This window comes from Poecile atricapillus, chromosome 14 (assembly GCF_030490865.1).
Source record: "Poecile atricapillus isolate bPoeAtr1 chromosome 14, bPoeAtr1.hap1, whole genome shotgun sequence".
Lineage (NCBI taxonomy): Eukaryota > Metazoa > Chordata > Aves > Passeriformes > Paridae > Poecile > Poecile atricapillus.
The window spans coordinates 13,600,285-13,626,482 of record NC_081262.1 but is presented as its reverse complement, the minus strand read 5'-3'; the positions used below and the strand labels follow the sequence as shown (position 1 = coordinate 13,626,482).

At 57.1% G+C, this 26,198-nt stretch overlaps 1 protein-coding gene across 2 annotated transcripts; it reads left to right on the top strand.

Moving 5' to 3' along the window:
- The first annotated feature begins 1,235 nt into the window (after positions 1-1,235).
- On the top strand, positions 1,236-25,977 carry RADIL (Rap associating with DIL domain). 2 transcript variants are annotated; one of them, XM_058849328.1, is made up of 15 exons: positions 1,236-1,293; positions 8,148-8,706; positions 14,127-14,428; positions 15,475-16,128; positions 16,297-16,334; positions 17,334-17,494; positions 18,140-18,252; positions 19,076-19,313; positions 19,765-19,937; positions 20,218-20,368; positions 20,642-20,832; positions 21,655-22,042; positions 22,126-22,265; positions 23,007-23,146; positions 23,715-25,977. In XM_058849328.1, the coding sequence occupies exons 2-15, from the start codon at positions 8,157-8,159 to the stop codon at positions 23,818-23,820; spliced, it is 3,345 nt and encodes a 1,114-aa protein (XP_058705311.1). In that variant the 5' UTR covers positions 1,236-1,293; positions 8,148-8,156; the 3' UTR covers positions 23,821-25,977. The 2 variants fall into 2 exon arrangements, with proteins under 2 accessions (XP_058705311.1, XP_058705310.1); XM_058849327.1 differs by lacking the exon at positions 1,236-1,293 and adding an exon at positions 5,043-5,149.
- Positions 25,978-26,198: the final 221 nt, after the last annotated feature.

Here is a 26,198-nt window from a genome sequence, read left to right as displayed (position 1 = left end):
CCGAACTCACCCCAAAACCTGACCCACAACTTCCACCTCGCCCATCATTTCTTTGCTGCTGGCAATTGGGCTGGACTGGGAGGCCTCCTGACTTTGCTTTGGTGCTGTCATTCCCAGAGGGTGTCTGGGTGGTGGAATTGCTTTCCCACCCAGAGCACCCCTGGACAGGGAAACACCCCTTCACCGAAAGGAGACATTTTCACCAAGGAAAGCAGAGCATCAGTGACCATCTCAACTTCAGCAACTGCCCAGGGCAGTGAAGATCCATCCCTTCCTCCTTTCAGGCACCATCCTGTGTGCAGCCTCAGCAGTCTCCAGGTCAGCTCTGGAGCTGGTTTGATAAAACCTGTTTGGCCAAAGCCAGCCTGTGCAGCTGAGGTGCTGCTGCCTGCAGAGCCCTGCCTGGCTCGCTCCTGCCATTTTCATAGAATCCTAGAAAGGCTTGGGTTGAAAGGAACCTTAAAGCTCATCTTCCAACCCTTGCCATGGGCAAGGACACCTTCCTCTAGACTGAGTTGATCAAAGCCACTTCAAACCTGGCCTGGAACACTTCCAGGAATGGGGCAGCCACAGCTTCTCTGGGCAGCCTGTGCAGGGCCTTACCACCCTCACAGGGAATAACTTATTCCCAGTATTCCATCTAACCCTGCCCCCTGTCAGTGGGAACCCATTCCCCCTTGTCCTGTCACTCCATGCCCAAAGTCCCTCTCCATCTTTCTTGGCGTCCCTTTAGCCACTGGAAGAGGCTCTAAGGTTTCCCTGGAGCCTTCTCTCTCCATCCTGATCACCCCCAGCTCTCCCAGCCTGGCTCCATAGGAGAGGTGCTCCAGCCCTTGGAGCATCTTCACAGCCTCAGTCCAGCAGCTCCACATCCTGGCCTTTCCTACACCCCGACCCTTCCCCAAATCCTGACTTTTCCCAGTACCGACCCTTCCTATATCCCGACCCTTTCCCAGTACAGACCTTTCCCTCATCCCTTCCACATTCCTGACCCGTCCCCACATCTGACCCTTTCCCGCATCCAGACCCTTTCCCATTCTCGACCCTTCCCCGTTCCCGACCCCTCCCCGTTCCCGACCCTTCCCCATCCCCGACCCTTTCCCCGTTCCCGGCGCTTCCCCGTTCCCGGCTCTCTCCGGTGGCAGCGGGCGGTGCCGGTGTTTTCCGCACGGGGGAGCCGCAGCCGCGGTCGCTCCGCCCCGGCGGGACGGGACCGGCCCGAGGTCCCCGCCAGCCCCGGCGGCTCCGGGCGCTGCCGCGCCGGGGTCGCGCCGAGCCTGCCCCGCTCCGACGGTGAGTACCGGGGCGGCGGGGGGAGAGGGAGGACCCTACCCCAGGGACCCCCCTTTCCTGGGGGGCAGATCCCCGCCGCTGTGTCCCCGGACGCCCTCGCAGCGCCGGGAGGGAGCGTTTGTTTCTCGTCCCCTGGGAAGCGGAGGCGGGAGGAGCGCGGAGCTCGGGGCTTGTCCGGTTGCCGTGGGAGACCCGCGCTGCCCTCGGAGCCGCACCGGGCACGGCCGGCGATGCCGGGACCCGCAGCTCCCGAGGGTCCCCGTCCCACGGCCGGGAGCCTTCCCCACGCTGCCTGTCCCCGGGGATCCGTGTCCCATCGCACATCCCTCGGGATCGTCCCCGTTCCATCCCCCTCGGGCTCCTTCTCCCCACTGAACTCTCCTTGGAATCCTCGTCCCAATTCCATACCCCTCAGGATCCTCTCCCCACTGCAGGCTCCTTGGGATCCCCTTCCAGTCGCATCCCCCTTGGGCTTCTTCTGCCCCTTGCACATTCCTTGGGACCCTTTTCCCCATTCCAGACCCCTTGGGATCCTTCTCCCTGTTGTGTGTCCCTTGGGATCCTTGTCCGCTTGCACAGCCCCTGGGATCCCGCTGCTATCCCTCCATTTCACCTGTATCCAGCTGCCCGCCGCTGCGGTGGCATCCCAGCCCGTGGCAGGGAGCTGCTGAGATGATCTGTGCCCCTGTGAGGCTGGAGCAGTTTCATGCTGAGCTGTAACTTCAGCAGAGAAAACTCAGGGGAGTTTGCTACTTTGCTTGGGAAGTGCTTATTTTCAGCTCTCTCCAGGACCAGTTAATTATCACTGGAAAAAAAGAAAAAAATTATTGCTAAGATCTTATAATTAGGCAGCCTACAGAGACTGTGGAGCTCGGGAGGCAGCAGAAAGCAAATGCTTTTTGTGCAGTGTTCCTGGGCTGTGTGAATTGAGCTGCCCGGGCACAGGGCTGGCATTTGCGCTGGTGCGTTACTGGAGAGCTGGTGCACGTTGGCGGCTCCCTGCAAAATAATTACAGGGAAAAACAAAACCAAGAAAAGAAAACCTGCTGAAAGGACTCCTGTTGTCCTTGTGGAGTCAGGTCCCAGACTGTTACAATGTTTGTGGAGCTATAGATGCCTTTGGGACAAGCTGTTGGTGTTTGCGGGACCGGGGCTGCGGGGTCCAGGCTGCTGCGGGGTGCCTGCTGCTAATAATAACATGGTAAGGAGTTTACCCACCCTGATCCGGCTAAAGACGGCACCGGGGCAGGCATGGACATCATCAGCCTTCGGTCTGCCCCTAGATTAGATGGATAAAACTCGCACAAGGAAAGGCTGGGCTCGGGAGCGGAGACTTGATCCCGAAGGGAACAGAGTGGGGGGCTCCGCTCAGGGGTTTGGGTTTGCCGAGACGGGATCTGCAGAGGGGCAGGATTTGGAGCCCAGGGCAGGATTTGGAGCCCAGGGCAGGATTTGGAGCCGAGGAACGCACGTCAAAGCCACCGCTGCCAGGGCGTTCTCATTTCCTTTGCTCTCCGAGTTCTAATTTGTTCCACATTGCAGTGCCGGAGCGGCCTCTCCCTCCACTCGCAGCATCCAAGCTGCGGTCACTGCCGTTAGTCCGAGGCTGCCACTCCAGCGGTTTCCATAAAAAAAAATAAAAATAAAAGAAAGGCAGAAAAAAGAAAAAGAAAAAAAAAAAAAAAAAAAGAGAGAAATTTTTCAAAGATCTGAGGAAACAGCTTTTCTGGTTCCTGTTCTGGAGTGGTTATAGCTGAAATCTCACCACCCATCCATGTGCTGGGATGAGCCCCGGGGAAATTCCAGATGATTAAAAGGTGGTTTAATGGTGTTGTTGCTCTTCCCAAAAGGGAATAAGATGACCTGGTAGCTACAGGTTGATTGGCTTGATAGCATCCCCTCAGGGATAAGAGGGAGAAACCTGGCTCGGGCTTGAATTGATTAAAGACTTCAGCACCAGGAATAAATTCCTGCCATCCAACGTGGCTATATGGAAAATAACTCCTGGCAAGTAGAAATTATTTCAGTCTCCAACATGAGAGGTGACTCTCTGGCTGTAATACACTTCTGAGAAGCATTTGAGTTATGAGAGGTGATATTCTTGTAAAAATCTGCACTTTCCAGTATTAAAAAAGTCAATCCAGTCCAGTATTTAGAGCTGACATTGTACAGTGTCAAGAAAGCTGGTATTAAATAAACGTGATCCATTCTCAAGGCAGTTATCAGGGAGATTATCACTGCTGGGCACTGCTAGCTGGTAACATGGGCTTGGTGTTTTTATCACTAATCTGGAAGAAAGGAGATAGAAATGATTTCTGGAAAAACCTGGATCTGACCCAGAGCAGCTGAGTGTTAATGGTTTGTACAAATCTGGGTGGTAAGCTGAGAGAGGGAAAGGCATCCTAACTGGAGCAGAATGGAACATGGAAATCTTTTACACCCAAAAATAATAACTGTGGCTGTATGTGGTTTCCTGTCCCTAATCTGGATGGTGAATTTTCAGCTGGAGCTGCCTGCAGATGCTGGGAGAGGCAGCACAGGGGTTCACCAGGCAGCAGTTTGGGGAGTGGCTGCCTGTCTGTCCCCATTTCTGCACCAGAGAATTGAAAATTTTCAGGATAACATGAAATTTTCTCTAGGGAAAAAAAAAAATAGCAGTTATTTGCATTTCTGGTCAGAACTAAATTTGGGCTTATGGCAGCTCCTTCTCAGCAGAGGAGATGTGGAATCCCAGGGGAAGGGACCAAGGGGCTGCAGAAAGGGTCTTACAGCTGGAGAGGAGGGGGCCATCCAGTGAGTCCTCTCATAAATCAAATCAAAGAGGAAAGAAGAGGGCTTGGCAAAAGCATCTAAATACTCTCGCAGAGAAAGAAATACACAGTAGCCAAAATCTCGTTAATTAAGCAGAGAAAAGATGGCAAGAATCAGTATCTGGCAGCTGAGGGCAGGCACGTTGGAAATAAGGCATAAATATTTTACCAGGAGGAGAGATTAATCATTGGAAGACACGTGGAGCAGCAGAGGTGGGGTCAGCACCTCTTTGCCTTTTGCATCACCACTCGCAGAGTTTCTGCCACAGCCCCGAGGCTGGGCCAGCAAGAGGGACTGGATCGAACCACACTGAGGCCCTGATTAGGTGATTTAATTAGAGGATGATGCATTTATCTTTAATCATGGTGGAGCCATGGAAAAGAGTAGTTCTTGTGCCCTGATGGCTCTTTCCCAGGAACACTTGGCAGGGGCTTCGTTTAGCTTTGTCTCTTGGTCACCAGTGGTTGTATTCTTGCAGATCTGTGGTGGGAAGGTGAGGGGACAGTGCTTGGTGGCTCTTCTTGATGTCCAGAAAAACAGGCTGAGATTCAGGGAGACAAATCTCAGCAAGCACCCAGCATGCTGCTCACTGCTCCAGGGCTTGCTTGTCCACCCGTGGGTCAGAGCATCCCCAGCCTGGCATCCCTGGGGACACGTGTGCTTAGGAGAAAGAGATAAAGGCCACAGGGCTGTTGCTGGTTCCATCTCCTCCCCTTCTCCTTTCCTTTCTTTTCCTCCTGCTTCCTCTCCTTTCCTTTCCTTTCCTTCCTCCTGCTGTTCTCTCCTGGTCTCCCACGTGATGGGGTAGGTGCTGTTGGTTAAAGGGGTATAGATGTGGTTCAGTAGCCCACGTGCAAACATCAGGACCGTGTTGCAGAACCTCTGAGAGCAGCTGATGTCCGTGAGCAGCCCAGGACCTCTCCTCCTCTTCCTCTCTCAGAAACGTGACAGACGCCTACACAGGATGATGCACAACGAAGGGCAAAGCTTGTTTTGAGAAGGAGGATGAATGGAAGGGAAAAAGGCACGTGAGAAGGATGGCAAGGTAGGGAGAGGCTTTTCCTGAGCGCTGGGTGGGGGCACTGGGAAGGAGCTGCTCACACATTATGGGAGCAGGAACCTCAGGCCCGAAGGAAAGTCCCTGGTGGTTGCAGGGTCAGGGTGATGGAAGGACATGTGGTGGCCACGTGAGTACCAGGGGCATTTGTCACAGCTCTGCAGAGCTCAGACAGACAGAGCTGGCTGTGGAAAAGGGCTGGTTTTGGTGTGGTCAGGCACTGGCTGTGCAGAGGTGAAGGATTCCTGACAGACCTCGCTGGGAGGCAATCCCAGGCTTTAATTCATGCGTGGCTCTTAGAGAGGCAATGCCCTGAACGCTGGAGAAAGGGACTCGTGGGAAAATCAGGGTCATGCTCCGTAGCTGCAGGCTCGTGTCCTTCCAGGGAACTGTCCTGCAGTGAGAGCAGGGCTCAGCTGGGCTGGGGATGCCCAGGAGAACGTGTCCCACTGGCCGGCTGGATGATGTGATGCTCTTGCTGGCTTGTCCCCTGGCAGCTGGAGCATCCCCGCTCCCGCAGCAGGGCTCAGAGGGACTGCACGTACCAGAGATTTCCTCCTGGTGGGAGATGCCGGTGCCCAGCGTGCCTGAGCGCACGGATGTGGGAGGAGCGCATTTCGTTATCACCTTATCCTGTCCATCAGAATCCTCAGGGGGATTAACACCCGCTGTGTTCAGCTGGCTCCAGGAGAAGGTTGTGAATTCTCAGGTCACCCAGGCTGGTGCCCGGTAAAATCACACCGGTGCTGCTCTAGGTGCTGAAAATTGGGGTGATCAGGCTGGCACCTCCTCCTGATCCAGGCTTCTGAATTTTCCCTGTGAAACGTCTTTCCCCTGAACTCTGTAGGAGCTGCATTTGATAGAAAGAACAGAAAAATAGCTGAGCTATAAATAACACATTCAAAACCAGGCAGGGACCTGCAAGAAGCAAGGATGGTGTCTCTGTGATGTGGGCTTGGAGGAATGATTTTGTCACCAGCAGATGGTAAAAGGTTTCCCTTTTGTGCTGGGGGTAGCTCAGGGTGGAGCAGATTAAATCGGTGAAACCAGTGATTTGATGACAAAGTTTTGTCTTTTGCATCCTTGATGACAAGGTCCTGTGGGGACTCTGGGGCAGTTTTCCTTCTGGTCAATGTTAATGAGGGCTGGCAGGGCCGTGCTGCAGCCTGGGGCAGCTGTTCCTGAGCACTGCCAGTGCCCTGACCTGCTCCCCAGGTCGGGGCTGCCGCGGCACTCCCAGGAGATGTCACACAGCAAACATCAAGGGATGTCCCCAGGGATGTCCCCAGCGGGAGCAGCAGCTCCGGGCTCAGCTGGAGAGGGAGGAGCAGCAGTGTGGGGGGAGCCAGAGCCCCAACCCCATCCTTGCCTCAGTTTCCCCACTTGCAAGGCAGGAGCAGGAGCAGCCTTACCTGAACCTGGCGAATTGGGGTGGAGTTCTGGGACAATATAAAACACAAGGTCCTCAGCCCTGCTGTCCTGTGCTGGGACTCCTGCCCTTCAGCACACCAGGAGTCAGTTTTGGAACCAGCAGGTTGGGAAGAAGGACAAACCCCATCATTTTCATGTTCCTGGTGGGGCTGGAAAAGGGGAAAGGGGTAGCATTGCAGGATTACGCAGCTCCCAGCCACATCCTTAGCACCTGCTGCCTCAGTTTCCCCATCTGCAGCATTCCATGGGCCTCTGGCTGCAGGATGGGGGGATGCACATCCTGCAGCCAGCCTCCACGCACGGCTGGGAGGTGGTTTCTGGGTTAGAAGGTGACCTCTTCCATTAGCAGCAGGGACGCTCTTTTTTCCTGAATTAGATGGTGGTTTGGAAGCTTTCCAGGCCCGACATCATTCTGCCTGATAGCGCTGAGCTTGCTCTGGAGGCGCGGCTGTGCCCGAGCCAGTCGGGGCTGCAGCTGTGGGAGGCTGCTGGCACCTCGTGTGTCCCCACGAGGAACACCCAGATCACCCCAACTGCTGCCTCCAGGCAGTTGGAAACACAGAAATATCCCCAGCTCCGATAGCTGCGGATGGGACATTTTGGGGTTTCTCTGGGTATGCAGGGAGCCCCTGCATGTTACAGATCCCGAGGTGAGGGAGATCCCAGTCCTGTCCTGATCAGGAATGCTCAGATTGTCTTTGCAGACCTCCCTGGCAGCAGGGGTGTGTTATCAGCACCTGTGTGTTATCAGCACCTGTGTGTTATCAGCACCATGCAAGCGCCAGGCACTGGTGCACCCAGGATGGGATTTCAAAGCCATTGGCAGATGGTGACAGTGACATCAGGCAGGAGCCCTACCCACCTAAATCCAGAAGTGATCTGTGACTCCTGGTCCATTCCAGGGGGTTGAGGAGCACTGGGAGCTGCCACACGGCCTTGGCCACATCTCCTCCGGTCAATGCCCACTCGGGGCTGCCCTGGGCTAACGTGACAAGGGCAGCCTTGTCAGTGATGCCACCCTGGGCCTGAACGTCCTCCACAAACAAGCAACAGCCAAGAGATTTGCCGGAGTCAGGACATTTTTAGAAAGGCTAATTAAAGCCCATTTTCACCCTGTGCCTCTCACTGAGCAAAAGCATTTAGCAGTGACCTCAGAGTGAGTGAATTTGCACTTGAGCTTTCCGTTTCACCTCTAAAAAATGGGATTGCTCTGTAAACTCGTTAGTGAAAGTAACTCCTGATAGTTTGGCTCCTCACCAGGATGGGCCCTGCCAAGTCCCACCGGGCTCTGCTCTCCCCCCACTGCATTTTGCCTGAGTAAGAGGGACCTCTTGGTACACACAATGGACAAATATGGGGTGTCTCCAAGCTGTGTTTTCAGAGGCAAATCGAGCTTTTCCACTGGTGTTTTGGGCTACACAAGGGAAATGGCCCTCCCTTGATCTGTCACCTTGGAGGTGACAGTGGCTCCTCCGTGGCCACCAGCTCGCTCTCCCCTGCTGCACATCTGGCCTCCAGAGCGCTCACCTTCCTCTCTGTGCTCTTCCCTGCCCAGCTGTGCTTCATGACGACCTCTCGCACCATGTTTTATGGGCCGTCCTCCACCATGGCTCCGCCGTCCAAGAACCGGCTGAAGCGCCAGAGCCGGCTCTTCTCCCAGGTCCTGTACCGCACCCTGAGCTACAAGGACCGCGGCTCAGCCTCCGCCTCCCCGGCCGCCGCTGAGGACGACCCGGCCGAGCTCTCCACCCAGCTCTCGGCCCCTGGCATCCTGAAAATCTTCGGGGGCAACATCTGCGCGGGCACCAACTACAAGAGCGTGCTGGTGACGGGCAGCTCCGGCGCGCGGGAGCTGGTGAAGGAGGCCCTGGAGCGCTACGGGCTGAGCCAGCTCAGCGCCGGGCAGTACGCGCTCTGCGATGTCATCGGCCGCTTCCAGGGCCCCGAGAAGCAGTGGCAGACAGAGGGGCTGAGGGTCCTGGGTGACCACGAGAAGCCGCTGCTCATCCAGGACCTCTGGAAGCCCAGGGAGGGCTTCTCGCGCCGGCTGGAGCTGCGCAGGAGGGCGGAGGTGGAGGAGATGGCGGCCAGGGACGTGGACACCACCACTGCAGGTCAGAGCTGGGTGTGGGGCAGGGAGAGGGGTTGGGATGCACCCCCAGACCGGCAGCTTTCACACATGGTTTGGGTGCAGGGGGTGGTGCAAGTGGGAGAGTGGCCACATTTCCACATTTTAGCTGCAAGGCTCCTGTGTTGAGGCAGGACTCGGCGCTCTCCTGCATCAGTTTGGTATCTGGGACCTCAAATATTTACCCCAGCCAGTTTAGGGGTTAATAACAAACCCTGCCCATGGCTGGGGAGCAGTAGGCCAGAGCATCAGTGCTTTCCTGCTCTTCCCATCAGTGAAGCAGAACCCCAGCTTCGTGCTTGGCAGAGCAATGCCCTGCTCCCCTGCATCCCCATCTCCCTCTGGGTATCCCCCAGGCCTCACCCCCCAGGCAAATCTGCAGGAGCAATTAAGGAAAATGAAAAGCTAATGAAGAGAGAGCAATGTAGGGCAGGAGAGCCCCTGCAGCGGTGCCTGATGGAGGCCAGGGCTGGCAGGAGGAGATAAGTGCATCATTAGGAACCAGCAGGTTAATAAGCGACCCCAGCACACAGTAATGAAGCTTTCCTCCTCCCACCCTCAGATAAAAGCCCTGTGAGGACGAGGGCAGAAAGGTTTAAAATCAGATTTTTACTTGTAGAGTGTGCTTGCTGGGTCAGACCTGCTGACAGAGGGGTCTGGACCAGGCTCCAGAGGTGTCAGCCACAGGGTTTTGCTGGGATGGGCCCTGAGCATGCAGCAAAGGGCTGTTATTGTCAGAAATAAACTGATGGTGATGCAGGATTACTCTGTGTGCTTGTCAAAGAAGAGCCAAATTTCTGCCCCACCAGCAGCAGAACAAATGGTCCAGCCTGTCCCACACCAGGCGGGAGCTCCTCTCCCACCCACCCTAACAAAGGCTGGAAGGAACCCGAGCACACAGTGAGGGAATCCAACCACAGGCATTCCAGGGAAGAGCAGAGGCAGCTGGAGCCTGCCCAGCTGCAATTTTCAACTGGGATTTCACCTGGTACTTGAGGAGACAGGGCTACCTCCATCCTCACCATGTCCAGTCTGTGGCTGCTCAGGGAGGAGATGCCACAGGTGGTCCCACATGTGGGACACAGAGGTGGCTCCTGCCAGAGCCTGGGCCAAGGAGGTGGATGCTCTGCTGATCTCTTCAGCTCTTTCTCCAGCCAGGATCAGAGAGATGTGAAGCACTTTGGGAGAGCAGTGACTCTAAAAACAGCTTCAGTTGAATAGAGGGAAGGGCAAGAGCCCTGTGTGGTGGTTGCAGCACATGGTGGGCAGCACCACGTGGCAGCTCCCTGCCAGAGCCCAAGGTCACATCCACTTGGCCTCAAATCCTCCCCCTCAGATGCAGAAAACAACTTTCCTCCCTGCGACCTGGATCCTGGGTGGGATGGGAGCCATGGGAGTGCAAGGCTCCCACACAGGCAGGGGGAGCAGCAGGGTCTGGGCTGCCCAGCACGGGTCAAACTGGCCTGGGACTGGCACCCTTCGGTCATTTCTGATGGAGGAGCAGTTCCTGATAGGATCCTGTGCTCTGGATCTGGAGATAAGCCCGTTATGTTTTCGTTATCACTTCATTTGTTTCAGCACTCCTGGGTGGGGCTGTGGAAATTCCTCATTTTTTAACCTTTGGGCATTTTCCATAGCTGACCAAGCTCTTCCAAGACAGAAGCTACACCCAGTCAGGCTGTCTGCTCTGCAGACTACACAGCCATAGCTGCCTCACCTGGTAAAATCTCACTCCTGCAGCCCTTTCTTTTGGTGGCCCCAGGGGCTCTGTCACCAGTCTCACCCTGTGCTGGTGGCCCTGGGACCCCCCTTTCCTGCCTCATCTGCAGACTGCCAGGAATGAATGTGAGTGATGCAGCCTGTGACTCAGCACCCCAAAAGACACAAAATTCCTGCTGTGGGGGGTATTGACTATGAGTGCCCTTCACCAGGGTCACCCTTGTCACCAGGCTCGGGCTGGCAGAGGTCCCCATGCTGAGCAGCAGCTGCCTGCCCAGGGTGGTGAGGCACTGGCGTGGAAAACACAACATCTGTGCAAAAATAAAGGGACTTTAGGCTTGCAGCTCCCTCAGAGAAAAGCAGAGGGGTGCTCAAATCATCCCCAGGGCAATACCTGCAGGCCCTTCTCCACACAGGGCATTGCTGGAGCAGCAGGACTGGGATGACTGGGACCAGTGGGGTCATGCAGGTGCATCACTGGCTGGGGGAAAGGCTCCTCATCCATCCATGACCTGTCAGCAAATAGCTTAAGAGTTTTATCTGCTCAGTTACCCATTATCCTAATTAGTTTATTAGCTGCTTCCCAGTGGGGAGGATGGTGCTGGCTCCTCATGCCACTAATTAGCAGCACAGGTAGAGCCCTTCTCTCCCTGCTACCCTCAGCCCTGCTCCTTTCGGGGAGCACAGAGGCAGCAGTTATGGAGGTGTAGGGAAAACACCCACAAACTGTGGGGTGCTGGAGGGAGGTGCAGCACTTGGCATCTCAGTGACATTCATTTTCCAAAATATCCCATTTTGTACCAGGTCCCATCCTAAGTGGAGCTTTCCCAAGAGGCTGGAGGCAGAACTGCACACACAGCTCCAGAAACTTGGGATTTGAGCCTGTTATTCTCAAAGATGCTCTGGCAAGTGCCTTTGAGGATCTGGCTTTGATATACCTTAGCACAACTGCATGCAGAGAAGATTCCCTGCAGAGTCTGCTGAGCAATTACATTAGGAAGGACTAGCCTGGTCTTAGTCCCTCCTGGGTATCTTCAAAGCATTTCTTCTTTCCTGGGGCCCACAGAGTTATTTGTTGATTTATTTCTCAGCCAGGAAAAGCGAACCTCTTTCCTCAGCTGGAAAAGAGGCAGATCCCAGGCACCACAACTAACAGCTTTCACCCTGGGTTGCAGGATGGGTTTAGAGGCAGCAGCTTGGTGGGGTCTGGTGGGTGCTGCCCACGGGGTGCCCAGCTCTCCCCGAGGATGAGATCCAGCCCTGTGTTAGGATCTGATTAGTGAGAGATGCCTCTGCCTCAATTGAGGTGCAAAGGAGACAAATGCTGAAGTAAACAATACAGATTTTATTAGCAATCAATGTGAGGTAGAGAGAGAGGGAAAAGAGGGGGGACAGAGAGAGCACTCTTGTTTTGAGCTGGTGGTTTCTTGGGTTGGTGGTTTTGATTCTCCCCCTGCCAGAATTGCCTCTTACCCAGTCAGGGCTGATTCAGCACAGTTGCTGAATTGCTTCTATTAGTTTCTTCCTTATCTTGGGAGTTCTGCCAAATGTCCTTGTGGCCTGTAAATTCTGTATTCTTTGTGCCCACTATCAGTGGTACATCCTTTTTCCCAAGCCTTGTTAACCTCCCCCTTGGCCTGAGATCATTGGAGCTTGTCTAGCCCTAAACTTTAGCAAGGCCTAACATCCTGACAGTAGAACCCCCTTTTCTACAGTCCAAATCCTGGCTATCCAGGGAGAAATGTAATATTTGTGGATGCTCTTTAACTCCTTACATGCTGTTCCCATCCCAATCTCCATGTGGATTCAGCAGCTGCTGCCTCTGCCCTGGTCATGCTGCACTGGAGATGTTCAGACCGAGTTTTGGGTGGGGTTACCTGCACCTGCTTGGGAGGACAAAACAGTACCAAAGGATGAAAAAAACCTAACCCAGTTTTATGGAGGAACTTTGTTATACTCAGGAAAAGAGCTGTGTTTATCTTTCCAGCTCAGCCCCGGGGATAGTGAGAGCCTGTGACGGGGGCTCTATCGGGAGGGAAAAAGCAGCTTTTTCCTACACAAAATAAATACAGAAGTTTCCTTTCCTCTCGATAAGGGGCTGGTGCTGGCCTGTCTCTGCAGGCAGTGGGACCCCAGTCCTGGCAGGCCCTGCTCTGTCCCACTGAGCTCAGCAGAAGCTGCTCCCCAGGATCCGGCCCCACTGCTGCCTGCTCCCACAGGGATCTGCATTGTCCCAGCCGTCCTTCCTCCCTCTGGCCCATTTCCACACTGTGGGTTGGGGTCAGGGCTCCTGGGGGGAGCTGAGCTGTCCTGCAGACACGTTTGGGGTGGCCTTTGGCATCCCCAGCAGCGCGGCTTGGGTGGGCTTCTGGTTCTCCCTGGATGTCCCGTCCGTGCCGTGGCCGATTGCCTTTTTAAGAAGGACACGGGGCACGGGACTTTGGGGTGGCTTTGACTGTGCCTTGCCCTAATCCCAAGGCATGTAAACAGCAGGGGCTATTTTCTCCCTGTCCCACCCCCCTCCCCATCCCCATCTCTTTGATTTTCCCAGCAAAGGAGCGCTCCATTTAAAACAAACAAACAAAAAAATGTATTTCTGAACCAGCAGCCCATTCCTCACCAAATAAGGCAGATGATTTTTTAATTTTTTTTTGGGTCTGAGCTTGTGAGTGTCCCTTTAAGCAGCCCTGGGCACCGGGCTCTGCTTTGCCGTCCCCAAATCCCTCCGGCTGTCCCCAAACCTCTCTGTCCAAAGCCTCCTCCCTGGTCAGCCGAGCCAGGAGCGGGGCTCTGGCTCCGGTGCTGCACCGACAGCGCTGCACTGCTCCTCCTGCAAGAAAATCCTTTAGGTTTTTTCCCCTCTCTTCGTCCTCCCCGAATGCCAGGAGGCTCCCAGGACGCTGCCCAGCTGAGGTACGAGCATCGCCCCTCGGACACACAACTTCCCATTTCTCCTGCGGAGCTCAAGCCACGCTTGCAGCGCGGAGGGACCCGCGGGGACCCCCCGGCTCTGGGGGTGCCATGTGAGGGGCTGCTTTTGCAGCTCGCCCAGGCCTATTCATTCACTCCGGCTCCTGTTTGTCTCACGGAGAGACAGCTCTGCCCGAATTGATGCTTGGGAGAAGTTAATTACAGCCTGTTCCTGCTGCAGCCGGGCTCCACTGCAGCTCCCATGCCTGGCTGATGCTCCGGGGAATTGGGGGGGGATCCCTGCGGTTCCCACTTGCTGCTGGCGACCGAGTGCCGAAGGGCTGAAAGACGAATCCGGGCTTTTTCTTTTTTTTTTTTTTTTTAGCAAAGATTGAGTGAAATTTCTTTTTCGGAGGGATTTCCTCTCCCCCCAGCCCTGCAGTGTGGCCAGGGCAGGTGAGGGATACTATGGACCGGCTGCTCTCCCTTCACTGAGGTTTGGGGGGCCAGGGAGGGCTGGGACATCCCCTTTTCTAGCGGTGGCATTAGGACACTAAACTCTCCGCGCCGGTGCCTTGGCGTCACCTTTCGGGGAGGGCAAAGGAGCAGGGACATCGAGGCAGGGTGGGTGCGCAGCGCCGGGAGGGCTCCGGCTGCTCCATCCCCGCTCGGAGCCGCAGCATCCCTCCGGCCGCGGGGTGCTGCGGCGGGGCGGGGGTGCTCCCGGGGGGGGCTGCAGGGGCTGAAGGCCGCTCTGTCTCCCCCCCATCCCCGCAGGCATCAACGCCCAAGCGCGGAAGCTGCAGCGGCACCGGGCGCGGGGGGCCCGGCGGGCGGCGGGGGCTGAGCGGCGCGGGCCCCCCCCGGCCCTGCGGCGCAGCCTCAGCGAGACCAGCCTGGGGACCCCGGCACGGCGGGCAGGGAGCGGGGCCGGGGCCGGGGCCGGGGCCCGGCTCCAGAGGCACTGCTCCACCCTGCCCGGCAGCCCGGCGGCGGCGCGGAGCGGCGGCAGCAGCATGCGGTACTCCCTCTACCAGTCCCCGCACCTCCTGCTCCTGCAGGGCTACAGCCAGCAGCATGTAAGCACCGCGCCGCCTCCTGCGCACCCCCCCCGCTTCCCTCCCACCCCCCAAAGCCCCGGGGAGCGGGGCTGCTTGCATGGCCGGAGCTGCTGGGGTCGAGGGAGGTGGTGGTGGTGGTGCGGATGAGCATCCTTTAGGAAACGGGCTTGGGACTTGCAGCAGTGTCCTCAAGTCTGTCCCCAGCCTGTCCCCAAGTACGGGGGACACGGAGGCAGGAGCCGTGACCCCCTGCGATGCCCCAGAGGGATGCGAGGTGATCCCCGAGCAGCATCCCTGCCCCGGCCCGGGGGAGCCCTGGTTCTGCGGGTGGTGGCTGAGCTGCCCCGTCCCCTGTCCGGCTGTTTCCTGATGGGATCAGGGGCTGCAAGGAGAACAGTGCGTCTGCTGGAGGCGCTTGGAGAACTGCAAAGGACAGGCTCGGCTCTTGCAGTTAATGGCTACTTTGTGCCCTTTGAGTATTCGGCTGTTCCAAGCTCCTTGGCAGGGTGACACCGGCACTGCGGGCATCCCGTTGGTGCTGCTGGGGAAACTGAGGCAGTTTTCTGGTGGTACCCTGAGCTGCAGGGAGGCTGCAGGGAAAGGCAGGGCCAGGGGTGGATGCTCTGACCGGGGTCCCACTGTCCCCCCGGGCAGGGGGTGCAGGCATCGCTGCAGTCTGGGGCGAGAAGGTGGGAAGGAAAAGCAGATGCGGAAGGGATGAGGAGAGGTTGAAGGAGGGCTCCATCTGCCCAAAGCAGCCCCATTTACTGCATTCCCAAAGTCCTTGTACCCGTTTATTGGTGTGCCCAAGGCAGGGATCCCAAGCCCAAGGCTGCTGTCCTGCTTGGCAGCGAGGAGAATAAAAAAAAAAGAAATGTTTTTGCCAAAAGAAATGTTTTTGCCATGCAAAGGTGCATGGGGGACAGCTGGGAACAGTGAGGGGACAGCTGGGGACAGCGAGGGGACAGCTGGGGACAGCGGAGGCTGCAGCACTCACTGCATGGCAGGGAGGACGGTCCCTTCTCCCCCCTCCCCGGTTCATGCTGCGTCTCCTCGCTTGGCAGGACAGCCTGGTTTACCTCCTGAACCGCGAGCAGCACACGGTGGGCCAGAGGACGCAGGCGAGCAAGCCCAGCATCAGCCTGTCAGCCCCCGACATCCTGCCCCTGCACTGCACCATCAGGAAGCTCCGGCCTTCCCGGCATCGCTCCGAGGAGAAGCTGGTGCTGGAGCCCATCGCCGGCGCTGGCATCTCTGTCAACTTCTCGGAGGTGGCCCGGACGGTGGTGCTGCGGCACGGGGACCTGCTGTCCCTCGGCCTCTACTACCTGCTCCTCTACAAGGACCCCATGAAGGCGCAGCCGCTGCCGGCGCAGACCCTGCTGAGGCTGCGAGCCCTGCACCCCGAGGGTCCCCACGTGTGCGGGGCGTGTGGCAGCCTGCTGAAGGACAAGGAGGCTGCCAAGAAGAGGGGCCCCTCGCCCGCCGGTGGCCCCAGGACACCCCGCAGGCGGCTGCAGCTGGAGTTCGAGCCGGCGGCCGAGGATGTGCTCCTGCGGCGCATCATGACCCTGATCGAGCCCGGCGGGGACGACCACAAGCTGACACCCGCCTTCCTGCTCTGCCTCTGCATCCAGCACTCGGCCACCAACTTTGAGCCAGGAGACTTCGGGCAGCTGCTGCTCAAAGCGGCCAAAATGATCCAGAGGACGGTGTGGGTCAGTCAGCGGTGGGATGGGGTGTTTGTGGGGTGGGGGTGTTGCTCAGCCCCTCCCTGGGGGATTCTCAGCCTGGGCTCTGGTGGCAGCGAGTGCTGATGGGGGTGATGCTCGGGCCACCCCATCCCGCTGGTTCTCACCGTGCTTTCCCCTTCTCTCCCTGCCCAGGAGCGGACACGGGAGCTGGCTGAAAAGCAGTCTCAGCAGTAAGTGTGACCCTCCTTGTTCTGCCTCAAAACGGGGAGAATTCAACCTGGTTCTTCCTCCATGAGTGAGGGAAGTCCCTGGCTGGTAAAAACCACATTCCCAGCCTGTCAGCAGCAATGCATGATGAGTTTTCCTACTACATCCCACACATTCTGCTCTCTGGTCCTTTAACCACAATGCCTGCACAGAATGTCTGGGTTTGGAAAAGCTCAGGAGAGAACAGGACCTGCAGCAGCTCTGGGGTTTTCTCTGATCCAAGACCTGGCCAAGGCTTTGTGGCTTCATCCCTGAGTGATAGAGTAGGAATGTCCCTTATGTGTGAGCCTGACCTTCCTCATGCTGGAAACCGCTCAGTGGAGCTGAGAGGGAGCTGGCACTGCATGTGTGCATCCAGGGGTGGTGGCACAGCATCCCAGTGCCATTCTGGGACAATCACAGTGGTACAAGGAGCTGTCTCCCCAGCCATTTCCAAAATGCCATCTCTAAACCAGTATCTGGAGAAACTGTTGGTGCTGGCTGTGAACCCTCCTTTAGGATAAACTTCATGGATGATTCCCAGGCCCTTCCTATAGCAAGAAAAAGCAGTTTAGCAGTTGAGAAATTTTCGCAGATGCTTTTTATTTTATTTTTGACCAGCCCAGGGCAGGTGAGCTGAGTTTAAGTGTCCAGAGCACATATCTCTGGGGAAGGGCTGCTCTTCAGACACAAGTATTTGGTGCAGTTCATCTCTATTAGGGGAAGTCTGCCCCAAAAGTGGCATCCCACAAAAGCCAGGTGGCCTTGGTGAGCCCAGTCCCCACAGGGTCCCCTCTGCCACCCCATAGAGCAGAAACCACAGAACTTTTCCTTGCAAAGGGTCCTTCTGTGGGGAGTGTTGCCTTGGGGGTGGGGGGATGTGAAAGCTCTCTGGCATTGCCCCAGGCTGGCTGTTTCCTCCCCAAAAGCCTGAGTGGGGATGCTGAGGAGCAGCAGGTGTAACACCTGCTGTGTCTCCCCAGCCAGGACCCTGCCACCCTGTCCCGCTTCACCATCACAGACCTTCTCCCAGACCTGCAACACATCGTCTTCTGGATGGCCAACGCCATTGAGATCCTCTACTTCGTCCAGCAGAAATCACCCACCTACATCCAGAGCATGGAGGAAGAGCTGGACATCAAAGGTAAGTCTGGATGCAGCATCCTGCCTGTTTTTCCAGCTGGAGCAACTCTGCTCTGCTAATCCCCAGTCACAGGTGGTGGTCAGTGCCCTCGAGATGCTCCATTAACCCTCTGTAATCCTCATCAGCAGGGACATCTCTGTGCTGTGGGCTGGGGAAATCTGTGGGAGGAGCAGGCTCACATGCTGCCGTGGTGCTGCCTGGCTGCAGAGCCAGGTTGAGTTGTGTTCACACACAAGGATCCCCTGCCACCACAGCAGCTTGTGGTTAATGACCTGGGGAATTTCTTCACCCTGGATTTGCAGGTAGCCCTGCAGAACTGCTCACTGGTGAGCCTGTGTTAATGCCAGCAAAAGGGGAAAAAAAAAAAAAAAGGTGTTAAACCAGCCTAAGAAACTTTTTGGTCTATGCAAAAAGTTAAAATGTTCTTAGGCCAGGCAGGTGCTGGAAGGAAGGCCCGAGCTGCCAGCAGTGACGGGAGCTGTGGGGGATGACAGGTGGGAGCTGCCCTGGGCCAGAGGAGCCTCTTTGCCCTGTCAAAGGATTCTGTGGGGATAATACAAACCTGGAAATTCTCATAACCCACACCCTGCGAGCTTGGGGGCCTTGCTGCTGCAGGATTGCTCCCTCATCCTCCTCTCCCTGCAGGCTCCAAGGAGTCCCTGTTCTCCTCGACCATCACGGCCAGCGAGGAGGCGATGACGGTGCTGGAGGAGGTGATCATGTACACCTTCCAGCAGTGTGTCTACTACATCTCCAAGGTACAGGCCACACGGGGCCAGCACGAGCATCCCCAGGGCTGTGCAGGAGGGGTTTTTTTAAGCTTTTACTCCTTGGCAGTTGCACCACGCTGAGGTGTTTTCCTTCGGGCTGAAGTGCCCCGATTTTTGGTCGCAGCCCAGGAAAAGTATTGAATTACTGCGGCGCGTTTCCTTGTCTGCAGTGCAGCGGCTCGGGGGAGGTGTTTGGGGAGGGCTGCTTGGCTCAGGCCAGTGCAGTATAATGGTGTGATTCAGGGCGTGATGGAAAGGGGCCCCTGGCCCGCTGGACCGCGAGAGCCGGGCGGCAGCAGGAACAGAGCGGGCAGTGTGAGGCACAGAAAGGCTGCCCTGTGCAGGACAGCTCCCTGTCCACTGGCACACGGGGGCTGCTCCTGAACCTCTCCAGAGCTGCACCTTCCTGCCCTGCGCCCTCCCCTTCCCTCTGCCCTGGCAGAAGCGAGTGTGAGGCACTGCTCTCCCATTTAAGCAATATGGAAAATCATCCCCATCGATGCTCATTTCTCTTTAACCCTCGTGCCCAACTGATTGGTTGCTGCCCTGGCTCACATCAGATTTTAGCTGCCATCACACACCATCTCTTCCAGCTGCTAGAAGTGACCAACATATTAATTTTTATAACTTCTTAAACTTTTGTACAACACCGGAGCCCATGGAGGCAGGGGGTGAATAAGAGCAGCTCCTCGCTGGAGCAGCACTGGCAAGGTTTGCTTGGCTTGAGGAGCTGAAGGAAAGGCTTGGCTCGTGCAAAAATAGAAAAACCCAACAAAGTGAGTTTGCTGTGAGCTTGCTGCTCTCCCTGCAGTGTCTGTATGTGTCACTCCCTGCCCTCCTGGAGTGCAACCCCTTCCAGAGTGAGTGCCGGGAGAGCTGGAGGGGGACCCCGCCGCTGCCCGAGGAGCTCCGCAGGGTCGTGCTCATCTACCAGGCTGTGCTGGATCTGCTCCACCAGTACGAAGTGCATGCTGAGATCACCTCCCAGATGTTCGCCTACCTCTTCTTCTTCTCCAACACCCTGCTCTTCAACCAGCTCCTGGAAAAGGGTCAGTCCTCCTTGAACTGGGTAACACGTAGGGGACTGAGTTATGGGGACGCCCTCCAGTCCATCCCAGTGCCACCTGAAGGGGTACAAGGAGGGAGCTGGAGATGGGCAGATCTCAGCATTGTTACAGGGAGGCCAAGCACAGACTCAGCTGCTAGCTCCCCATTCCCAGGAGAGACTAAACCCCACAAGGATCCCATCCCTATTCCACTGCCCCTTCTAGCCTGAGCAGAGGAGGCTAAGGGCAGTTAATATGGGCAGCTCATTAATAAACTAGAGCAGCCTGAAGTGCTCATTAGCCCTCATTAACACAGCTGCCCCATTTTAAGTGCCAGGCAAGGTCCAGCCAGCACCGGGAATTACAGGCACAGGATGTTGGGGACATTAACCCAGGGCTGGGGGACAGGGGGGGCTGTTCCCTCATATGGCTGATGGATGCTTTGCCTCCTCAGGCTCCTCTCTCGGCTGCTACCACTGGTCTCAGGGGGTGAAGCTGCGGGCCAGCGTGAGGCTGCTCCTGGAATGGCTGCGCAGCGCTGGCTTCGAGCAGCTCTCCCAGCAGTTCTTCGCCAAACTCGCCAGTGTGGCCAACCTGCTGGCCATGCCCGGCTCCCAGCTGGTGCAGGTGAGCAGTGCCCAGCCCAGGGCTCGTGCCATTGGGATAGGCACGGGCAGGAGAGCTCCTGCTCAGTGTCTGCGGGGTCCCTACACTGATGTGTCCCTTTTGTGACCTGCCATCAGCTGCCCTTCCCCAGGGTCCCAGTGGGCAGTACCCCGGAGAGGATGCTCTGGTTCTCTCCATCTTGCCTGACCTCTCCCTCCTGTGCCCCCTGCAAGCTCCTGATCCTCAGAGGAAGCAGTTTCTCATCTCTGCCATTTGCCTCCTGCTCTGTCTCCTCACACAGATGACCTGGCCATCCCTGCGAGCCGAGTTCCCCGCGCTGAGCCCCGCGCAGCTGCACCGGGTGCTGAGCCAGTGCCAGGCAGTGATGGACATGGGCTGCATCTCAGCGTGGCAGCCCAGCGAGGAGGAGAGCCCGGCCACCTTCCAGCCCGGTGAGTCCTGCTCAGCCTGCTCCAGTCACACCCCAACAGGTAATTCCCTCGCCCTTCCTGGGCAATTGGTAATAACCATAGCCCCGAAATTCAGATACTGCAAAGGATGCAAAGTGCGTGAGGCTTTTTCTGCTGTCCCAAGTGAGGGATGCTGCTGGCTCAAGCTCACTAAATCCCTGATCCCAGTTGGGAGACCGTGCGTGGCTGAGAGCTGGGAGGCAGAAGTGGGGTGCAGCCCGAGCCAGTGCTAACCTGCATCCCTCTGCCTTTCAGATGAGATGCTGGAGTCCTTCGACAACCACCCACCCATCATCCTGCCCAGCGGGGGCTTCAAAGTGGACCTGGAGGTGGAGACATTGGATGACAACATCTACAGACACCTCCTTTACATCCGCCACTTCCTCTGGAGCCTGCAGAGCAGGAGCCCCCACACCAGCGAGGGGCCAGCCTCAGCACTCCCAAAGGTAGCCCGTGTCCCACGGGGGGGTGTTCCTCTCCTGGGTGGGCAGGAGGGTACTGGGTCCCTCTGCAGACCCCTCCAAGCCCAGGGCTAAGGGCTTGCTGCCCTCGCCTGCAGCCTGGAGCTGTGGCAGTGCCCTCATGGAGAGCTTCTGGAAGGATTAGTGCTGCTAATCCCCCAGCATGGGGGGCACGGGAAGGTGAGCTGGAAGGACAGGCTCTTCCCAGCAATCTCGTTAGCAGGGAGGAAGGGGAGATGTCTGTGGGCAGAGCTCCCGTTCTCCCTGTGTGTTCCCTGTCCTCCCTGCACTGCACCCTGCCTGTCCCCAGCAGCCAGGCTTGCACAAAAGCACTAATTAGCTAATGCCTGTAAAGCACAGGGAGGGTGATACGTGCTGTGGGTGCTAAGCTCAACAGCCATGTGGAGGCTGTCCCTCCTGCAGGTCCCCTTCTCCTGTCCCATCCTGTCCCCGTTCCCTGCAGTGCTCACAGGCACCGCTGCCTCCTTCTGTCACCCCGGGGCCACTTTGCCCAGCCCTTGTGACACAGGAGGAGCTGTGCTACCCCAGTGTCCCCTTCCAGTGGGATCCCCCAGCAGGGACATGAGCAGGAGTCCTCTCCTGCCTGGCTGTAACATCCCCAGCACTGTCCTAGCCACCAAATGGGAGCTGGGAGCTGTGCTGGGAAGCCAAGCCAAGCCTGGCAGTGTCTGAATTGCCGAGGCTTTGGATGGATCTGGCAGCCGGGAGAGCAGCAGGGTGGTGGGGTACAGGTAGGGAGTGAAAAGCGCACGCAGGGAGTTCCACAGCATTTTCCTCCTTCTTAAGAAAGAGGCATGCACGACGCCGGAGGTGCTGGAGGTGAGCGAGGGCCCGGTGGCCGCCCTGGGGAGCCCCATTGCCCAGGAGGATTATCGCTCCCTGGGTGGCTGTGCCGAGCAGGAGGGGAACCCCCAGCTCTGCCTGACCCCCAGCCCCTGTGAGCCCCCCGCCGGCGAGCCCCAGCTCCAGGAGAAGCTCAAGCAGCTGCAGCTGGGCAGGAGCCCTGTCCCCAAGGCCGGCACGGCGCCCACAGACTCCTCGTGCCTGCTGACACCACCCACCACCCCCCTGAACTTCGACTCCGGGAGCCCGGGGTCCCCGCAGGGCACCGGCAAAGGGCCGCAGGACCCCCGCAGGAACGGGATGAACGGCACCAAGGGCAGCACCCCCGAAGGTACCGAGAGCTGGCGCTGCCCCCGGGGTGTGAGGCTGGGTTTGGGCCGTGCCAGGGCCGTAAGCCGCTCTCTCCGCTGCCAGGCTGCTCGCCGACCCCCTATGACTACCCCACGCCGGAGTCTTCCAGCCGCAGCTCTGCCACCGACGACTTCTGCTACGTCTTCGTGGTGGAGCTGGAGAGGGGACCCATCGGGCTGGGGATGGGGCTGATCGATGGCGTGGTGAGTTCTCAGCTGCTGCCCCTCACACAGCTGGAGTGGGACATGTGGGACGTGGTTTATACCCCAAGAAAAGCCAGTCAAGAAGCTGATGGCTTCTCACGGGAGCTAGGCTGCTTCTCCTGGGGACAAGGAGACACAGAGGGATCTCTCAGTGGATCTCTACTCTTAGGTCACTGTGCTCTGCATGCAAAGTCCACAGCTGTCCTGCAGCTGGGAAAAGCAAACACGCTCAGCTCTCTTGTGGAAGGAGAATGACTCAGCCGAGGTCTTTCCTCCACCCTTCAGAGGTGGCAGGAGAAGCAGAGAAGAGCAGAGAGGCTTACAGGGTGTCAAAACAGCTCCTCCCTTGCATAAGGAGAAATCTGGCATTGTGGGGTGGATCATATTTTTAAATGGTCAGTAGGAAACAGAGCATCACCGAGGCCTGGGACAGCGTGAGCAGAGCTCCAATCCCAACATGGCTGCAGGTTAACGATGCTTCCTTTACTCTTAATTAAATTGAACAAGAGCAGATTGCCCCCACATCTCCTGTGTATAAATTGTTATAAAACTAAAGGATTTAGGTTTTCCTTCCTGTTACTGTTAGCACCATCCCCATCATGTTCCTAAGCAAGGTCCCCCTTGCCACCAGGCTTGGTTGTGAGCCCTGGGGGAGAGTTACCCTGCCTGGCAAGCTCAGCCCCTTGGGTCACATAAATCTTTGTGTCCCTTTTTTCACTCGCTGCCTTCCCCTGCCAACAGCACACCCCTCTCTGCTCCCCGGGGATCTACATCCGCACCCTGATCGAGGACAGCCCCGCGGCTGCTGACGGCAGGCTCTCCATCGGGGACCGCATCCTGGCTGTCAACGGCACCAGCCTCATCGGGGCAGACTACCAGAGGTGAGCCTTACCTCTCCAGAGGGCCTGGGGTGGTACCAGCACTGCAGGAGTTACTGTCAGGTCCAGCTTTCCGGCTGTTTTGCTCTGAGAGTTGCCAGCGCTGCAGTCCTGAGGATGCTGCGGTACCAGCAAGCTGCAGGGAGAGGAGTGACCTGCACAGGACACCAGAGAGGGGGCAAGGCTGTGGGTTTGGAAGAGGGATTACAGAGCAAGAACTGGGAAGCATATATGGGAAATAAATAGAGCTCCAGAGGTGCGTGTCAGCAATGCAATGCTGCAGCCCCATCCCACCCCAGGTTTCCTCTTGAAGGTGTTGGGATGGGCCAGCTCAGAGGCAGAGCCCAGGTGCCCACAGCACAGAGCAGCTTTGGGCTTGTTTGGCTTTGTTCTGGCACCACTAACCTGGAGGCCAAGCTCTTCACAAAGCTACAGGCAGGAGAGAAACAGCCCCTGCTTGTAGCCCTGAGCAGGGTGATTGGCAAAGGGGGGTGTTTTGTGAATGTCCATGGCTCAGCAGGCTCCTGAGGGAACCAGAACTCACCTCTGTCCCTGTTGCTGCTCCCTGCAGTGCCGTGGACCTCATCCGCTCCGGAGGGAAAAAGCTGCGGTTTCTGGTTGCCAAGTCGGACATTGAAATAGCCAAAAAAATCAGTTCCAGCTCCTCTTCCTCTTAGTCCTTGTGGTACAAGGATCCTTCTGCAGCAGCTTGTGGCTACAGCTCTGGTAAAGGCTGACCTCAGGGAGCCTGGAGTGCAAGAGGGAGGACCAGGACTCCACAACAGCTCTCAATGTGCTTTTGGACACTTTGCCCCTGCACTGCAGCAGATGAAAGGACATGCAAGGATGGTGCACGCTTCTCCCACTGCACAGGCTGGGAGCATCGTTCCTGATCCATTGCCCAGCCTCACCTGATACCCAGCACCATCCTTCTCAAGAGTTTTCCTGTTCCTTTGTCCCCTCTGGCAGGGGGAGGGAAGGGAATGCTCCCACCATGGGGACTTGTAGGCAGGCTCCTCTGTTCCTCTAGGCTGGCAGCCCTGTGTGATATTTTATGCTGGCATGCAGAAGGTTTGGAATACTTTTGGGTTTTGGAGAGAGCACTTGGGGCAGGCCTGGGCTGTGCTGTGGCAGTGGCCACCTGAGGTGCTGGCACATCAGGCTGGAAAAGTGTGCCCAGCTCTGGGGGTGGTGAAGGCAGCACAAGCACCCGGGAGTGGGATCCCACACAGGATGCATTGCCAGGAGTTAATTCCCCTGGTGCCATACACTAGCTCAGGTGCCTTTCTGCTGCTGGGCTAGAGCCCTGCTTCAGGATGGGAAGCAGCTACAGCAAAGGGCTGACACCACCAGCAGCTCCTGTGAGAGCTCCCTGCAGAGAAGGACTCCCTTGCTCTTGCTCCACAGATTTATTGCCCGGCTCTGGCACCACAATCCCAGCTGAAGGCTGCCAGGACTGATGGCAGAATATTCCCACAGAGAATTGGTGCCTCCAGGAACCGGAGTGACCCAGCAGCACTCGGCACTGCCACCAGCCCAGGCAGACAAATGACAGCTTGGCACCACGTCCTGCTCCTCCTGCTCCAGCTTCGCCAGCCCAGGCAAGGCCAGCCTGTTTCGTGCCCTGCTCGGAGCATCTCCCAGGAGTGTGCTGCTGAAATATCGACAGGTGATGAGGGACAGCAGAGACTCCCTTTGGGAGGACACTTGTGAATACCCCAGGAACCGCTCTGCTCCTGCTGCCGACCCCGGTGTCGGCTCAGCCGAGGGCTCAGCTCCATCGTGTGGCTGCCCAGAGCCCCGCACAGCCGGCTCCTGCCCGCCGAGTCCTCCCTCTGCTTTTAGCACCATTAACGGGATAAACCCGACCTGATTTCCGCATATAGACAGATACTGAGACCTAGTTTATCTGAACCCTATTAAAACAGCCTGCAGCAAAGCCCTCCATCACACCCTGCCCGGTCCCGGCTCTGGCAGTGGATCAGATACTCACATGGCATCTCACAACAGTGCTCTGAGGATTGTGATGCTAAAACAGGGTTGGCTTTAATTACGCCTCGCTGCTGCAGTTTTGGTTCCTGTGCTCAGTCTTGCATGTCGCAGGAGGAGAGAGATGTCAAAACACTCCATGCAAGGGAAATGCTCCACTACTGGATTTCAACACAGCCTGGCCTGCTTTTCTAGGCAAGAAGGACCAGGCACCTTCTCTGAGACACGAGTGCCTTGCTGCTCTGCTGGGCCATGGGGTGCTGCCCCAGCACGGACTGGGAGCAGCGCATCCTCCTGCTACTGACTCAGCTCTAACAGGCAGGTGAGCAAAGGCTCAGGGCTCCTGGTGATTCACTTCACTTTCAGTCAAGTAGGTATGCTGGCCTGTCATCCTCCACAGAACTTGAAATGGGCTTCCTAAAGCCCCTGGGCAAACTGCATGCACTCCTTACTCCCCTCTGCCCCGGAGCCAGGGCTTGGTGGGGAGGTGTGGTTTGCACTAGACAGTGCTGGGGCTGCATCCTGGCACGTTGCAGCGGTACCAGCGCAACCCACTGAGCACCCCTGGAGCTGGAAAACAGCCCCAGAGCTGTGTGTCGCTCACAGTGCAGTCAGGTATGGAAACAGACTGTAAATAAACCCTGCTATTTACTAGTGTGCATGAGGGCTGGCTTCTCCCAGGAGGAGCAGTGGGATGGATTGACTTCCCTGTGTTAATACTGTACAGCTGAGATGTGTATAAAGCTCTGGTGCAGATACCGAGCACAGCATGGCGCCTGTCGGACACGGTGGATGTTAAGAAATGCTCTGTGTCAACAATAAACTGGATCAATAAATCTCTCTAAGCCCTGCTCTGGCAGCTGTCTCTTGGATCTCTCCATGTTCACTCCAGTGGTGAGGGCTCCCAGATGTGGTGGAGTCAGTCCTGCTTCCTCCAGCTGACACAGGCCTTTGCCTGATCTCCTGCAAGGAGAGGCAAGAAAAGCAGCACGTGCAGGTGTAGTGAGAAATACATCTCCCTCCAAAGGAACAGGGTGTGCTGGCAGGGTATTAATGCACCATTCAC